Source organism: Electrona antarctica, assembly GCF_951216825.1.
Source record: "Electrona antarctica genome assembly, chromosome: 3".
NCBI lineage: Eukaryota > Metazoa > Chordata > Actinopteri > Myctophiformes > Myctophidae > Electrona > Electrona antarctica.
Genome location: NC_136808.1, coordinates 38,881,918 through 38,898,544, shown reverse-complemented (window position 1 = coordinate 38,898,544; position 16,627 = coordinate 38,881,918). Strand labels below are relative to the sequence as shown.

At 41.8% G+C, this 16,627-nt stretch overlaps 3 protein-coding genes across 4 annotated transcripts; 2 read left to right on the top strand and 1 right to left on the bottom strand.

Moving 5' to 3' along the window:
* The first annotated feature begins 642 nt into the window (after positions 1-642).
* On the top strand, positions 643-4,762 carry LOC306920277 (disks large-associated protein 5-like). Its single transcript, XM_079496978.1, has 13 exons — positions 643-746; positions 1,079-1,320; positions 1,438-1,607; positions 1,801-1,857; positions 1,952-2,114; positions 2,333-2,386; positions 2,511-2,573; positions 2,688-2,806; positions 3,026-3,225; positions 3,357-3,491; positions 3,616-3,702; positions 4,390-4,436; positions 4,653-4,762. Exons 2-12 carry the CDS (start codon positions 1,092-1,094, stop codon positions 4,433-4,435), a joined length of 1,323 nt encoding a protein of 440 aa, XP_079353104.1. The 5' UTR covers positions 643-746; positions 1,079-1,091; the 3' UTR covers position 4,436; positions 4,653-4,762.
* A 444-nt stretch (positions 4,763-5,206) lies between these two features.
* LOC306920132 (radial spoke head 10 homolog B-like) lies at positions 5,207-12,243 on the bottom strand. Of its 2 annotated transcripts, none has more exons than XM_079496761.1 (9): positions 12,112-12,243; positions 8,750-8,829; positions 8,459-8,607; positions 7,839-7,946; positions 7,502-7,612; positions 6,976-7,060; positions 6,543-6,614; positions 5,951-6,179; positions 5,207-5,594 (listed from the first exon to the last, which is right to left on the bottom strand). In XM_079496761.1, the coding sequence occupies exons 2-9, from the start codon at positions 8,787-8,789 to the stop codon at positions 5,492-5,494; spliced, it is 897 nt and encodes a 298-aa protein (XP_079352887.1). In that variant the 5' UTR covers positions 8,790-8,829; positions 12,112-12,243; the 3' UTR covers positions 5,207-5,491. The 2 variants fall into 2 exon arrangements, with proteins under 2 accessions (XP_079352887.1, XP_079352888.1); XM_079496762.1 differs by having other exon boundaries at positions 5,968-6,179.
* LOC306920131 (disks large-associated protein 5-like) lies at positions 12,127-16,456 on the top strand. The gene is made up of 12 exons (XM_079496760.1): positions 12,127-12,374; positions 13,123-13,292; positions 13,486-13,542; positions 13,637-13,799; positions 14,018-14,071; positions 14,196-14,258; positions 14,373-14,491; positions 14,711-14,910; positions 15,045-15,179; positions 15,304-15,392; positions 16,092-16,138; positions 16,355-16,456. The coding sequence occupies exons 1-12, from the start codon at positions 12,146-12,148 to the stop codon at positions 16,388-16,390; spliced, it is 1,362 nt and encodes a 453-aa protein (XP_079352886.1). The 5' UTR covers positions 12,127-12,145; the 3' UTR covers positions 16,391-16,456.
* The last annotated feature ends 171 nt before the right edge of the window (positions 16,457-16,627 follow it).

Here is a 16,627-nt window from a genome sequence, read left to right as displayed (position 1 = left end):
GGAGAGCAAAGAGCATCAACAGATAGGAATTTAGGATTGAAATGGTTTAGTCCAGACTCCAGGGTAACACAACCCTTGAACCTGTATCAGCTAATATATGATGCACTTATATGTTTGTTTATTAATCAGATTACCAAAAAATATAATCATCCCATTTGAGGTCTTCCGGAACAGGGCCCTGAGAACACGGCACCATTTTCATGCCCATTTTATTTTACATTTTATATTCACATTTAGTTTACAAATGAGGAGCCAAATGTTTTACTAACATACATTTAACGCACAATATTTCTTCAGATGCAACAAATTGCACACCTTTGATAGCCATAGTCATTTTGGGGATAAACAAGAATTTGAAGGGTACATTTATCTGATAATGATGTAGATAACATTATGAAACAATTTGGAGTATAATGTATAACTGGAACTTTAAAAAAAATATATAATATATATATTGTATTATATTATAACTGGAACTATCTGAGGTCAAATATAGTTTTGTTGTCAATACTCCTTTTATCGCGCGATTAGGTTTAGCTAGTCTCCCGTGGCCAGAATAGGCACCCAGCTGCAGCCTATCAGCACACAGCGTGTGCAGCCTATAAGAGCCTCTGTAGACTGCTTCAAACCTAACCCGCCATCTTTGATTGTTGTTTAATGAAAACGGCTGCGCAGGGTGGAAGAAACGAGCAACGAGAGAAGCAAGTTTAGCAGCAACAATCAACATTAATTTCCACTCTTTAAAGGTAAGCTGTAAAGACGTGTTATGCAACCAACTGAACCAAGAACTGAAACCCGTTTCAACAATCTGAAACAAACTACCACTAATGTGACCAAGTTTGTAAAAAAAAAAGTTGCTTGCTTGCTAGCCGTTAGCACGGATCGACACACGGAAAACAAGTTGAAATGTGTCTAGTGAACTTATTTTACAAACCATGAGGTGTATATATCTCACCAGCTTAACATTTGAACTGTAACAAGCACAACTTAAATCTTAAATGCATATTTGCACAATGTTTTTAAAATATCATTTTGTGTCTTTACCATAACTTCTCACCTGTTAACCAGACTCTACCAGCAATCAAGACGATATGGAGGCACCTGGTAAATTTTCTCTCCTGCGGCAGCGAGATGTCAGTGTCCCTATGCTCAGGGTGAAGATGTCCCGGAGGAGATCACAATCTCAAAAGGAGAACCGGGAGTGTGCCGTCAACAGCCGCAGGCAGCTTGACCAGGTCCCTGAGCTGGACTCGACACTGGAGGCAGTCAACATCTCCAATGTTAAGGAGACCGCGCCACGGGTTGGACAGTCTGCTAAAGGTAAGGCTTGATTTGTATAAATGCATGCAACTTAAAACCCTACCATTTTGTTCACATTCAAGATTATATTGCCGTCAAAACGGGAAATTTGGTTGTAACAATTTATTTTCTGCACAGACTTGGCTGTCGCACAACGACTGGAGATGCTTAAAAAATGGAAGGAGACTAAGAGCTTAATAAAGGAGAAGGAGACGAGGGAGAAGGAACGTAAGGCGGTCTTTAAGGTGGGCTTATTTCGCCCCACAGACTCATTCTCCCGACAGCTTCCAGTTGCCAAACCCTGTGAGGTGAGAGGGCATTCAAAGCCAGCCCCTTTGCAAGATAAAGTGGCACTACTGATTTTTTGTCACACTATGATCATGTTTATAAAGCTATACTTGTTTTCAATGCATGCACCATACTTTTATTTGTTTTATGCTGAAAATGCTAATAGAAGTTGCACTGTTATGGTAATTGGTTATTGTCCCTCCTTCCTACCAGGCAGCGGTGAAAGTGCCACAGACCCGTGGCACACGTTTAACAAAGCTGGACCAGCAGGTGACTTGTAACTCCATAACCCCACCCAGCTCTGTCACGTCAATTTGCATGAGCATTGACTTCTACTTATGCTTGTCTCCATCTTGTCCCACAGCCAAACAAGCCTGTAGTGGGAAGAATGACCAGGAGCCGCACAGCTCTTGTCCAGCCACAGCCAGCCCAAGCTACAACCAGCGCCAAAGTTGTCCAACCATCTGTACAATCTGCCAGAGCCAAAGTCCAACCAGCTGCTACCAGGGGCAATGCTGTCCCTAGAGGTAACTAATTGCAGTCTGAGACAGAAACCATGTTTGGGACTGAAGTTATCTTGCTTTATAATGATGCATTCAAACAAATGGGCCTGCGCTATAACAAATTGCTGTACAAAGTTCTTACTGTAATTCATCATTATTGGTTTATTGAACTGTTGAATAATTCAATGTATTCAGCAATGAGATTCTACGATATCATCCAAATCTTGTGTTTTTATTTTTAGCAGGGCCAGTGGCTGGTGCAGCAACCGTCTCAAACGTGGACAAGCCTGCTGGAGGTACACACATTTTCTGCTATTCTCCTCTGGTGTTTCAGTTAAACCTTTTGCCTTAACCATTTTCATATAATTTGTCAATTAATGCATTTTCTTTTTTAAATGTGTTGGGTTTTTTGTCCTCTAGGTAGGACAACAAGAGGCAATGCTAAGCCTGTAGCAACCTCTACTGGCAGAGGCAAGAACAAAGGTATACCATTTACAGCATGCACAATATCCTAACTATGACTTTAGTCTTTTGCTTGTTTTAACTTTGTTTATTTGCCTGCTGTACTTGATACCTGATTTCTGTGTTCTAATTCAGCAGTGGTTGTCAAGACTGTGGTGGTTGATGAGACTGTGGTGGTTGACGAGACTGTGGTGGTTGACGAGACTGCAGCTGTGGTTGTCAAGACTGTGGTGGTTGACGAGACTGCAGCTGTGGTGAGATTTTAATTATAGACTGAGTGTAATGGTCCTACGTCTCCATGCTTCACACTGAATAAGATGCTGAATACATATGTAAATATTTGTCTATTGTGTTCTTTTGGATTCATGCTGTAATGTTAACAGTGACTAATTGTGCTCTGGTGTCTGGATCTCCTTGGGTCTGAACTAAATATTGAATGTGGGGATTAAAGTGGTTCTGTTTCATTACCTCAGAAGCAGGGTGCAGAATCAACTCGCCGTGAGGAGGAAGCTGAGTTGGTGGTGGAATCTGACACCCTTGCTCCCAGGCCTGCCACTGAGGGTACCTCCTCCTTTGCCCCTAAAGGGTTTGTGTTTGAGACCCCTGCTGGCCTCTACACATTCAAATTCGAGCCGCTTACTCCACGCTCTGTGGACACCTTCCTCAGACCCAGGTTTGGGCCTTCCTTGACTCAAGACTCTTGAATTTTATCTTGTCACATGTCTCGTTCATGTCTCGTGGGAAAAGTCAGTTTCCAAACCATGGATTGCAATTCTACTTTTAACTCTGCTTTCCCCCTGCCAGCTCAATGTTGAACATCCCACCTGTTCCCCTCTTGGAGGCTGAGACGAGTGGACCGTCTCCTCCTAAATCCCCACACCGCTCCCCTCAGGCTCCAACCAGCCCCCAGGAGCCCCAACATGACGTGCCATACTTCAGGTGAGAAAATTATGCAGAACGATGGTCAAACTCTTGACATGAAGTTATGTACTAGTATACATGGATCACAAGTCTGACTTATTATTGTGTTCACAGTTTAATTGTTTTCTGGTCTCTGTATCAGGTCACAGGTCACCACTGAAACGGCCAAGTTGACCACCCTCAGTCAGCTCTGGGATGTGAAAGTGGACGATGACTCCATCCCTGAAGAGTGAGTCTACCTGCTCAACAGGAACCAGAGGGACACATTGTGACTGTCAATATTAATCAAGCCTATCGTTACTGTCGGAAGGAAACCTTGAATGTCCAAACGATACTTCAATTAAGATTGTGGTATAAAGCACCTGTGTTTCATAGATCAGTGTCACAAGCTCTTAATACTTAATTGGTTCAATATATTTCAAACATATAGATGTGACTTAACCTCTTTTCACAACTAGCAGAGCTACAAGCTCATTCTTTTTTTTTTGCGAAGCTGTAGTAGGAATTAGGGCATTGGTTTATAAAAATCACACCCGTGTGAAGTGAGGGGCGCTCTTATCAACATTCTCTATGATGTTGCTGTGATTACTGATTAGGTGATGTAATGATGATGTAAAACAAACTGTCAAAATATAAAATTCTCTTTATTGTTGATGGGATGTAATGTTTGTTGGGGACAAAAAAACCCATTAATTTCTCCATTGTCAATGGCGTTTTTAAAACGCCATTAAACGTGTGTGTGTGTGTGTGTGTATATAGGAGGGACTATCGCCCCTCAAAAATTGAAATGTAGAGATGCAGGGTTTCTTCCAGACTAAGATTATCCAGAGTTGTAACTCTTCCCTCTTGTACATGTTTTAATTGCATATTCACTGAATGTGGCTGTCAATCACTGTTGTCACTGTTTCTCACTTAGATTTGGACCAGGTATTGCCACCCCAGTTACCACTGGCTGCCATTGAGGTACACGCTTTTCTTTGTTGCAAAATCTAACTAGTAGCCACTTAAGCACTACTTTGGTGTACACCATCTATATTTTCATGCCTGAAATGGGTCTGCCAGGTTGAAAACCATTAAACCTACCAGGACTGATAATCCAACTCTTATTTCACATTGTAGGTTGGCTTCAGGCCTATTCAGTGGAGACCATTTTGACAGTCTTTCTGCTTTGTTTCTCAGGCCCAAAATGCTGAATCAGACCTCCTCCTGTTCACCCCCAACCTGAAGGACCGGATCAGGCAAAGTGTCTGCCCAAGTGACCTGATGGCCTTTACACCGCCTAACTAATGGCGATTCTTATTTTTTTAACCTGATCTTATGTGTATATGTTGCTTTGTTCAAAATAAATCTTTGTATAAATCTAGTTTGTAATGGATCTTTTACTCAAATATCTTCACTTGACTGACTCGCATTGATAACCCGATAACTGATGACATGCATTAACCCATCAGATCTGAGGCAAATTCTAAATCCTGACTCAACATTTTCTGAAAAACTCAATATGTTATACATGGCAACAACTACCCCAAAAGGGGTTTCCTGGATTCCTGGCCAGCATGACTTCCATTTAGTATATCATGCACTGTAAGCTGTAGATGGCCTATTTTCAGTTATTTGAAGAGGGTATTTGCTGAAGTGGTCAAACTAGCAATAGAAAACATGTATGTTGCCCCAGAAAATGCATGATCACTGCATAGGACTTGGAACACAACTCTTCAGTTGAGTTTTTTGTTGTTGCTTTAATCCATGTGATAAGGGTACAGAAAGTAATATGCTTAGAAAAAAGCTAAGCAACAGTCTGGGAAATGTTGACATCAAAAGCTGTTGGGCATACATTGCTTCCAATAATTGTTGCATATCTGTATCAGAGTATATTGGTAAATCTTTTGTTTGCATGGCTGGATCGAGGTGATCCTAGTACATCAGCGATCAAAGCTAGGTGGTATTGGAACAGTGGTTCTCAACTTTTCTGGATCAAGTGTTCAAAGACCATTTCATTTTGGGTCCGGTGCCAGCACTCAGGATACATTGACTTCATCCTCTTGTCCATCAGCTTTCTCTGCTGCCGTCTCCTCTAACTCTTTCCGCTGCCGCCTCTCCTCTTCCTCCCACTCTTTCAGCCTGGAACGGAGAGATCACTTGAAATGACAATTCTTCTCCTTAGATAAAAACATTCTAGGCCTGCAAATATCATGCAATATATTCGACCACAGCCAACATTTGGCCAATCAGATTCGACTATACAAATTCTTAGTCGGGGACACCACATATTGCATGATTTGACAGATTTGCAGTCTCACGTTTGTCATGCAATAATAGATAATGTGCTTAATGTCTGATTTAACATGCTATGGTTTCTGATATCAAATCATGCAAATAAATTTGACTGATTGGTAGTTGAATCAGACACTCGTTCTTGCTGGAGAGACGACTAATCAAGGTCAGGCATTCTACACATCTAGTTTGAACCAGACTACCTGGTCTGTTCTAAGACCTTGGCCAGGCTGATGCGTTTCTGGGCCTCCTGGCGTAACCTCCCTTCCTCCACCTCCCTGCTCAGCAGTCTGCTGTAGTCGTATGCAGGGAATAAGATCTGGCTGAAGAACTGGTGTGTCCTCTGGATCCATTGATCCATTTCATCATCATGAGTCACTGGACCTCCAACTCTCATCACTTTTTCTTCCTCTGCAGCCCTTTCTGCAGGTTCTGGATATAATTATAGACAACCTTTTACATTGGCATGACTTGCAGGGAATATTTAAAAGCCTAGCTCATACTTTTTTAACAACCATGTTACTTTAAGTTATTTTTGAGGGGCGCTAGCCCCCCTATGCCCAGCTTTGTGTGTCTGTGTGTACCCCATAGAGATGATTTCATTGGCTGAGCAATATGTGTACCCATACTGATGATTTGATTGGCTGAGCAATGTGTGTACCCCATAGTGATGTTTGATTGGTTAAGCACGAATGTGATGTATGATAAGAGCGCCCCTCACTTCACACGAGTGTGATTTTTTTATATTGAAGGACAGAATAGATGTATGTTTGATAAAAGCCTTATTCAGTGTACCTGTGCTGTGTAGAGGCAGCAACGATTCCTCCTTTTTATGGACCTCTGATAACTGTGTGGCAGAATCACTGGCTATCGTTGAGAAATGCACACAAAAACAACAGTATGACATGGTTTACTGCAAGGATTTGCATTTTAAACAAAGTGTGTTTGTGTTGGTTATTCTTTTTTTTTTTTTGGAAGAAAAGTAGATAACTGCTGATATTCAAATGTTGCCTGTGGTTCAGTTTAATCAAAGACAAGACATACTGTAAATTGTATATTTGCCACACATTACCGTACACAGCACAAGCATAGACTTACATAACTACAGGGTGAAAATGTGTTTCATAATTGCATTTGTACATATTACTCAAAAAGTGCTGCACAATATGCATATTACAATGTGCATAAGTGGTATCAGTGTATATATTAGAAAAACAAATAAAACAACCTGCTGTCTGAGAGGTGGCTACGGGACTGAGATTCTGCTGGGACTCAGAAGAGGACAACTGCAGAATGTCTCTGGACCTGGTTGTCTGTGTAGAGAAGTACAGTAGGAAATTATGCCAAAACGACACATCTTGCTAAATGCAATTCCTGGAAACGCCACTGGGACAAACTGATTTTGAACTGGCCCTTTCACCCTCTGGTTTGACCACTGATTCAATTATAGAACTTTATGAACCGGGCTGCATAAACAAACATCTTCCATGAGACCTACTTTAACTCATCTTGTTTCCAACCAGGAATATTTCCCACCTTTTGCAGAAATGACAGTATACACATTAACCGGTTCATAAAGTTCTATAATTGAATCAGTGATCAAACCAGAGGGTGAAAGGGTTTGATGTTCTAGTTAGTATACACAGAGGGAGAGAAGACTAGGGAATATGAAAGGTCCTAACAAAATGTGATCAATGTCTTTTAGTCTGAAAGGTGTATGTGCCCTAATGCCTCCTCCATCATTGTGACCTCACCTGTTTGGCTTCTATCTCTGAACAGGGATGTTGCTGTCTATCTTGACCAATCAGCTGGCTCTTCACTTCAGCACAGGCTAGAAGAGCTTCTAAGAACTCCAGGAACGTAATCTACAAGGAATAGACAGGTAAAATATTAATGATCAGGAGAGGGAGATTGGCTGGATAGATGTGTAGGCCTACTATGCACTACTACTGTATATGTAAGTACATCAATAATTGTATCTATTCTGAAAAATATTACTTTGATTTATTTTGTATTTGTTGTCAAAACATGAAACTTTTAATGTATGTTTTCTTATTAGGAACAAATAGATATTAGAGCACAAGAGCTCACCTCTAGATCCAGGTTGTAAAAAGACCACTCTCCGGTGTCAATGTTCTCAGCACTCATGATCTTCAATAATTTTCCTGTGGTCAGCTTGGCATCAAACAGACCAAGATCCTGGTTTCGGTGAGAAACATTGACTATAAAAACTGACTTAAACATTCTGGTATATGAATCAATTAATAAAGGACTTAAAAAACAATAGAAATGTGTAGTAGTGGGATGTGGTTTCATGGCAACTGCACGCAGAGAGAAAGCCACATGGTGGCACCCTTCTGCAGTTAAACATGGCATATATACTGCCAGACTGTGCCAGCCCTATTTCTCTGTTGGTTAGTGGGTATGTCCTAGGTTGGATGTGTAGGCATGATGGAACCTATGCATGGAACACCCTGCATAGAACCTTACCTTCACCAGACTCAGGGTTCAGGAAAAATAAAAGAAGACATATATCACATTGTTTTCCGATCTCTCATATTGTTTACGATGTGCACTGCACACAATATACTTTAATTGAGGTATCTAAAGAGAGTACTGGACTGTCTTTGCCCATACTGTACAGCCCAGTCAGAAAGTAGTCTGTGCTCACCAGTGTAGTTTTCACAATCACAGAGAAGTAAAAATGTTACCTTAAACATCCACACAAGGTGCCTGCAGGTCATGGTGTGGTCAGCTGAGGATGCTGGCTTGACTACACTAAAGGCCTGATAGATCTCCCAGCACCTCTCTGTGTAGTTCACAGTAACCACCGCATGGACTGGGTTACTGAACAGAAACCCTGAATCAAAATAAAGGTGTAGAATTTTAGGGTGAGACTGCAGTCACTGGAAGGTCTTTGTATGTGTAGAGTACAGTACAGTACAGTACAGTCATCTGTGTGTATAGAAGCCTATTTCGTGGAATGTGAATGCTGTATGCACCTTTTACATTCTTTGCATTTGGAAGGATGTTGTCATTCATCAGCTTGGAAAAGCATGCCACCAAAACACTGTTTGACGACCTAGGACAATGAAAGACACATGTCTTATGTGTTCTTTATTGCACAGAAAATTCAGTGTTCATTTATCCATTTGTAACTGAGATTATATCAAAATTTAACCAAATGTACCCTAATGGGTTCAATGGAAACTAGAAAAAGTGCCCTTCTGGGCACAGGTCTCCACCAGGAGGATAGGACTGTGTGAGATGTTTGGCAAAATGTTTAGTAGTAATATAAACATGTTTGCCTTGTATGGCAATTGGATGATTTGAGGCATTTTGTTCCAATCAACCTGTTTTGCAAAAATCAACCTGTTGGTGGCGCTATAACAGGCCAATGTGAAAAGGGTGGGATATATTCCTCAGCCTAATAAGACAATGTGTGAAAGATTTCACGTAAATTGCATGCTGTGTTCATGATTTGAGGCTTTTGTTCAAAACGGGGCAATCTTGCAAACTGTGAAAGGCAATTATAGCCAATTAGGGTGGAATATGAAATATCGGACAGATCCGACTTGAGCACATGACCATAGAGATACTGTGTAACGATTTGTGAGATTTTTGGACAGAATCTGGAGGAGTAATATCCAAAAATGTGTTTTACAAAAGTCGGCCTCCTGGTGGCGCTATAAAAGGCAGATGCGGAAAATGCAGGTCAAAGGTTTGTCCTTGGCCTCTAGGGAGTGTGCATGCAACGTTTCACGCAGATCGGTGCAGTTTTAGGTAACAAATGTGAAAAGCTGCCTCAAGGTGGCGCTATAACAGGCTGTTCTGGAAAATGCGGGGCAGAGGTTCATCGTTGGCATCTAGGGAGTGTGTGTGCAAAGTTTGGCATCGACCGGGTTAACGGTGCCGGAGATTAGCTGGTAACGGACGGACGGAAGGACACACGGACGGACACACACACACACGGACGGACACACACACGGACGGAGTGCAAAACATACTCTCTCACCATGCCTTCGGCCTGGTGGAGACAATAACAGGCCAATGTGAAAAGGGTGGGATATATTCCTCAGCCTAGTAAGAAAATGTGTGAAAGATTTCACGTAAATTGCATGCTGCGTTCATGATTTGAGGCTTTTGTTCAAAACGGGGCAATCTTGCAAACTGTGAAAGCCAATTATAGCCAATTAGGATGGAATATGAAATATCGGACAGATCCGACTTGAGCACATGACCATAGAGATACTGTGTAACGATTTGTGAGATTTTTGGACAGAATCTGGAGGAGTAATATCAAAAAATGTGTTTTACAAAAGTCGGCCTCCTGGTGGCGCTATAAAAGGCAGGAAAAGGTTTGTCCTTGTCCTCTAGGGAGTGTGTATGCAACATTTCACGCAGATCGGTGCAGTTTTAGTTAAAAAATGTGAAAAGCTGCCTCATGGTGGCGCTATAACAGGCCGTTCTGGAAAATGTGGGGCAGAGGTTCATCGTTGGCATCCAGGGAGTGTGTGTGCAAAGTTTGGCATCGACCGGGTTAACGGTGATGGAGATTAGCTGGTAACGGACGGACGGAAGGAAGGACGGACGGACGGACGGACAGACACACACACACACACACACACACGGACGGAGTGCAAAACATACTCTCTCCCCATGCCTTCGGCCTGGTGGAGACAATTAATTGTGAATGGGAGTGTCTTTCCGGTGAACACTGGTATTATAACCCCTGAGTATAATTGCATTTTAATTACCTATAGTGTTATGTCCTTTTCAATTTGGTCGTAAAATAATATTAGTTATGCATTTGTTCTCTGCAATGTGTATCCTGTCTGAGTTATCTCTCCTGATTGGATCTGTGCATGAAAATGCATTTTCTGTTTGAGTAAGAGCTGGAGGGACATAGAGACTTACTTACTTATGGAGGTTACTGAACAAAGAATTTGCAGCTAACGCATTCAAGTTTAAACGTGAGGACCATAAATGAATGATAACTTCATGCATGATGAATTGATGATTGAGTTAATCTGCAATCCCACACCACCTTGAAACTGCTTGACAAGGTCTACCACTCTGCGCTTAGTTTATTACTGGCCCACTGGGCATCCTCAAGTTAGAATGCATCATTGTACTTTGTATCAGGCTTAGGGCTGGCTGTCCCTGGCTCCTGCATGTTTATAAAGCAATCTAAAAAAAAAATTACCTGTCATCTCTAATTTTTCTAATTCCCAGACAAGGTCTCAGGATCGGTTGCTGAAGTCCCTTAAGTAAAATAAATAAAATACAAGAATAAATTAAACCTTTTAGTTAATTTATTAATCTTGATGTGAGTGGAATTCCCCTTTAAGGCAATCTTTTCTTAAAATGAAAAGATGGTCATTTGGAGAGCAAAGAGCATCAACAGATAGGAATTTAGGATTGAAATGGTTTAGTCCAGACTCCAGGGTAACACAACCCTTGAACCTGTATCAGCTAATATATGATGCACTTATATGTTTGTTTATTAATCAGATTACCAAAAAATATAATCATCCCATTTGAGGTCTTCCGGAACAGGGCCCTGAGAACACGGCACCATTTTCATGCCCATTTTATTTTACATTTTATATTCACATTTAGTTTACAAATGAGGAGCCAAATGTTTTACTAACATACATTTAACGCACAATATTTCTTCAGATGCAACAAATTGCACACCTTTGATAGCCATAGTCATTTTGGGGATAAACAAGAATTTGAAGGGTACATTTATCTGATAATGATGTAGATAACATTATGAAACAATTTGGAGTATAATGTATAACTGGAACTTTAAAAAATATATATAATATATATATTGTATTATATTATAACTGGAACTATCTGAGGTCAAATATAGTTTTGTTGTCAATACTCCTTTTATCCAGAATAGGCACCCAGCTGCAGCCTATCAGCACACAGCGTGTGCAGCCTATAAGAGCCTCTGTAGACTGCTTCAAACCTAACCCGCCATCTTTGATTGTTGTTTAAGTTTAGCAGCAACAATCAACATTAATTTCCACTCTTTAAAGGTAAGCTGTAAAGACGTGTTATGCAACCAACTGAACCAAGAACTGAAACCCGTTTCAACAATCTGAAACAAACTACCACTAATGTGACCAAGTTTGTAAAAAAAAAAGTTGCTTGCTTGCTAGCCGTTAGCACGGATCGACACACGGAAAACAAGTTGAAATGTGTCTAGTGAACTTATTTTACAAACCATGAGGTGTATATATCTCACCAGCTTAACATTTGAACTGTAACAAGCACAACTTAAATCTTAAATGCATATTTGCACAATGTTTTTAAAATATCATTTTGTGTCTTTACCATAACTTCTCACCTGTTAACCAGACTCTACCAGCAATCAAGACGATATGGAGGCACCTGGTAAATTTTCTCTCCTGCGGCAGCGAGATGTCAGTGTCCCTATGCTCAGGGTGAAGATGTCCCGGAGGAGATCACAATCTCAAAAGGAGAACCGGGAGTGTGCCGTCAACAGCCGCAGGCAGCTTGACCAGGTCCCTGAGCTGGACTCGACACTGGAGGCAGTCAACATCTCCAATGTTAAGGAGACCGCGCCACGGGTTGGACAGTCTGCTAAAGGTAAGGCTTGATTTGTATAAATGCATGCAACTTAAAACCTAGCCCCATATGTGCCCTCTCCCTACGCTCATTCTGTAGCTCCGAGATGAGGTCACAGACAGAAACCCCTCCCACCCCGTTCAGAAACGGCGCATGTTTCCACAATTCCCCATTGCTTACCCTTTTCTTAACAATGCACCAAAACCTTGAAGTGACGTTCCGGGTTTACACTAATTTACCGTCAACAACGCCAAAGAAAATCCAACTTTAAACGGTTACACGAGCGTTACAGCGGTTGTTTAGCATGTTTTTCAAGGAAGTTGAAAAGCTTTAGCGCCTCCCCGGCGCCTCCCCTGGTCGAAAATGTCCAACTGACTTCAGTTCACTCGACATGCCCGCGCACACGCACCAATCCCTTGATAAACACGGAAGCGACTGACAAAATTCGCTTCGTAAAGGCTCGGTTCAAATCGCTAGTTGGATTTTCTTTGGCGTTGTTGACGGTAAATTAGTGTAAACCCGGAACGTCACTTCAAGGTTTTGGTGCATTGTTAAGAAAAGGGTAAGCAATGGGGAATTGTGGAAACATGCGCCGTTTCTGAACGGGGTGGGAGGGGTTTCTGTCTGTGACCTCATCTCGGAGCTACAGAATGAGCGTAGGGAGAGGGCACATATGGGGCTACTTAAAACCCTACCATTTTGTTCACATTCAAGATTATATTGCTGTCAAAACGGGAAATTTGGTTGTAACAATTTATTTTCTGCACAGACTTGGCTGTCGCACAACGACTGGAGATGCTTAAAAAATGGAAGGAGACTAAGAGCTTAATAAAGGAGAAGGAGACGAGGGAGAAGGAACGTAAGGCGGTCTTTAAGGTGGGCTTATTTCGCCCCACAGACTCATTCTCCCGACAGCTTCCAGTTGCCAAACCCTGTGAGGTGAGAGGGCATTCAAAGCCAGCCCCTTTGCAAGATAAAGTGGCACTACTGATTTTTTGTCACACTATGATCATGTTTATAAAGCTATACTTGTTTTCAATGCATGCACCATACTTTTATTTGTTTTATGCTGAAAATGCTAATAGAAGTTGCACTGTTATGGTAATTGGTTATTGTCCCTCCTTCCTACCAGGCAGCGGTGAAAGTGCCACAGACCCGTGGCACACGTTTAACAAAGCTGGACCAGCAGGTGACTTGTAACTCCATAACCCCACCCAGCTCTGTCACGTCAATTTGCATGAGCATTGACTTCTACTTATGCTTGTCTCCATCTTGTCCCACAGCCAAACAAGCCTGTAGTGGGAAGAATGACCAGGAGCCGCACAGCTCTTGTCCAGCCACAGCCAGCCCAAGCTACAACCAGCGCCAAAGTTGTCCAACCATCTGTACAATCTGCCAGAGCCAAAGTCCAACCAGCTGCTACCAGGGGCAATGCTGTCCCTAGAGGTAACTAATTGCAGTCTGAGACAGAAACCATGTTTGGGACTGAAGTTATCTTGCTTTATAATGATGCATTCAAACAAATGGGCCTGCGCTATAACAAATTGCTGTACAAAGTTCTTACTGTAATTCATCATTATTGGTTTATTGAACTGTTGAATAATTCAATGTATTCAGCAATGAGATTCTACGATATCATCCAAATCTTGTGTTTTTATTTTTAGCAGGGCCAGTGGCTGGTGCAGCAACCGTCTCAAACGTGGACAAGCCTGCTGGAGGTACACACATTTTCTGCTATTCTCCTCTGGTGTTTCAGTTAAACCTTTTGCCTTAACCATTTTCATATAATTTGTCAATTAATGCATTTTCTTTTTTAAATGTGTTGGGTTTTTTGTCCTCTAGGTAGGACAACAAGAGGCAATGCTAAGCCTGTAGCAACCTCTACTGGCAGAGGCAAGAACAAAGGTATACCATTTACAGCATGCACAATATCCTAACTATGACTTTAGTCTTTTGCTTGTTTTAACTTTGTTTATTTGCCTGCTGTACTTGATACCTGATTTCTGTGTTCTAATTCAGCAGTGGTTGTCAAGACTGTGGTGGTTGATGAGACTGTGGTGGTTGACGAGACTGTGGTGGTTGACGAGACTGCAGCTGTGGTTGTCAAGACTGTGGTGGTTGACGAGACTGCAGCTGTGGTGAGATTTTAATTATAGACTGAGTGTAATGGTCCTACGTCTCCATGCTTCACACTGAATAAGATGCTGAATACATATGTAAATATTTGTCTATTGTGTTCTTTTGGATTCATGCTGTAATGTTAACAGTGACTAATTGTGCTCTGGTGTCTGGATCTCCTTGGGTCTGAACTAAATATTGAATGTGGGGATTAAAGTGGTTCTGTTTCATTACCTCAGAAGCAGGGTGCAGAATCAACTCGCCGTGAGGAGGAAGCTGAGTTGGTGGTGGAATCTGACACCCTTGCTCCCAGGCCTGCCACTGAGGGTACCTCCTCCTTTGCCCCTAAAGGGTTTGTGTTTGAGACCCCTGCTGGCCTCTACACATTCAAATTCGAGCCGCTTACTCCACGCTCTGTGGACACCTTCCTCAGACCCAGGTTTGGGCCTTCCTTGACTCAAGACTCTTGAATTTTATCTTGTCACATGTCTCGTTCGTGGACCTATGTGGGAAAAGTCAGTTTCCAAACCATGGATTGCAATTCTACTTTTAACTCTGCTTTCCCCCTGCCAGCTCAATGTTGAACATCCCACCTGTTCCCCTCTTGGAGGCTGAGACGAGTGGACCGTCTCCTCCTAAATCCCCACACCGCTCCCCTCAGGCTCCAACCAGCCCCCAGGAGCCCCAACATGACGTGCCATACTTCAGGTGAGAAAATTATGCAGAACGATGGTCAAACTCTTGACATGAAGTTATGTACTAGTATACATGGATCACAAGTCTGACTTATTATTGTGTTCACAGTTTAATTGTTTTCTGGTCTCTGTATCAGGTCACAGGTCACCACTGAAACGGCCAAGTTGACCACCCTCAGTCAGCTCTGGGATGTGAAAGTGGACGATGACTCCATCCCTGAAGAGAGTGAGTCTACCTGCTCAACAGGAACCAGAGGGACACATTGTGACTGTCAATATTAATCAAGCCTATCGTTACTGTCGGAAGGAAACCTTGAATGTCCAAACGATACTTCAATTAAAATTGTGGTATAAAGCACCTGTGTTTCATAGATCAGTGTCACAAGCTCTTAATACTTAATTGGTTCAATATATTTCAAACATATAGATGTGACTTAACCTCTTTTCACAACTAGCAGAGCTACAAGCTCATTCTTTTTTTTTTGCGAAGCTGTAGTAGGAATTAGGGCATTGGTTTATAAAAATCACACCCGTGTGAAGTGAGGGGCGCTCTTATCAACATTCTCTATGATGTTGCTGTGATTACTGATTAGGTGATGTAATGATGATGTAAAACAAACTGTCAAAATATAAAATTCTCTTTATTGTTGATGGGATGTAATGTTTGTTGGGGACAAAAAAACCCATTAATTTCTCCATTGTCAATGGCGTTTTTAAAACGCCATTAAACGTGTGTGTGTGTGTGTGTGTGTGTGTGTGTGTATATAGGAGGGACTATCGCCCCTCAAAAATTGAAATGTAGAGATGCAGGGTTTCTTCCAGACTAAGATTATCCAGAGTTGTAACTCTTCCCTCTTGTACATGTTTTAATTGCATATTCACTGAATGTGGCTGTCAATCACTGTTGTCACTGTTTCTCACTTAGATTTGGACCAGGTATTGCCACCCCAGTTACCACTGGCTGCCATTGAGGTACACGCTTTTCTTTGTTGCAAAATCTAACTAGTAGCCACTTAAGCACTACTTTGGTGTACACCATCTATATTTTCATGCCTGAAATGGGTCTGCCAGGTTGAAAACCATTAAACCTACCAGGACTGATAATCCAACTCTTATTTCACATTGTAGGTTGGCTTCAGGCCTATTCAGTGGAGACCATTTTGACAGTCTTTCTGCTTTGTTTCTCAGGCCTCTCAGACCTCCTCCTGTTCACCCCCAACCTGAAGGACCGGATCAGGCAAAGTGTCTGCCCAAGTGACCTGATGGCCTTTACACCGCCTAACTAATGGAGATTCTTATTTTTTTAACCTGATCTTATGTGTATATGTTGCTTTGTTCAAAATAAATCTTTGTATAAATCTAGTTTGTAATGGATCTTTTACTCAAATATCTTCACTTGACTGACTCGCATTGATAACCCGATAACTGATGACATGCATTAACCCATCAGATCTGAGGCAA

What these genes read in the sequence shown, in the direction of transcription:
- LOC306920131 (XM_079496760.1), top strand. Translation starts at nt 12,146, where the DNA reads ATGGAGGCACCTGGTAAATTTTCTCTCCTGCGGCAGCGAGATGTCAGT. An exon ending in CGTGGACAAGCCTGCTGGAG is followed by an intron (nt 14,072 to 14,195) that starts GTACACACATTT and finishes TTTGTCCTCTAG; the next exon opens with GTAGGACAACAAGAGGCAAT. An exon ending in TTGACGAGACTGCAGCTGTG is followed by an intron (nt 14,492 to 14,710) that starts GTGAGATTTTAA and finishes TCATTACCTCAG; the next exon opens with AAGCAGGGTGCAGAATCAAC.
- LOC306920132 (XM_079496761.1), bottom strand. Translation starts at nt 8,789, where the DNA reads ATGAATGACAACATCCTTCCAAATGCAAAGAATGTAAAAG. An exon ending in ACCTTGTGTGGATGTTTAAG is followed by an intron (nt 7,947 to 8,458) that starts GTAACATTTTTA and finishes CACCGAAACCAG; the next exon opens with GATCTTGGTCTGTTTGATGC. An exon ending in AAGGTCTTAGAACAGACCAG is followed by an intron (nt 5,595 to 5,950) that starts GTAGTCTGGTTC and finishes TCTCCGTTCCAG; the next exon opens with GCTGAAAGAGTGGGAGGAAG.
- LOC306920277 (XM_079496978.1), top strand. Translation starts at nt 1,092, where the DNA reads ATGGAGGCACCTGGTAAATTTTCTCTCCTGCGGCAGCGAGATGTCAGT. An exon ending in CAGTTGCCAAACCCTGTGAG is followed by an intron (nt 1,608 to 1,800) that starts GTGAGAGGGCAT and finishes CCTTCCTACCAG; the next exon opens with GCAGCGGTGAAAGTGCCACA. An exon ending in GATGACTCCATCCCTGAAGA is followed by an intron (nt 3,703 to 4,389) that starts GTGAGTCTACCT and finishes TTTCTCACTTAG; the next exon opens with ATTTGGACCAGGTATTGCCA.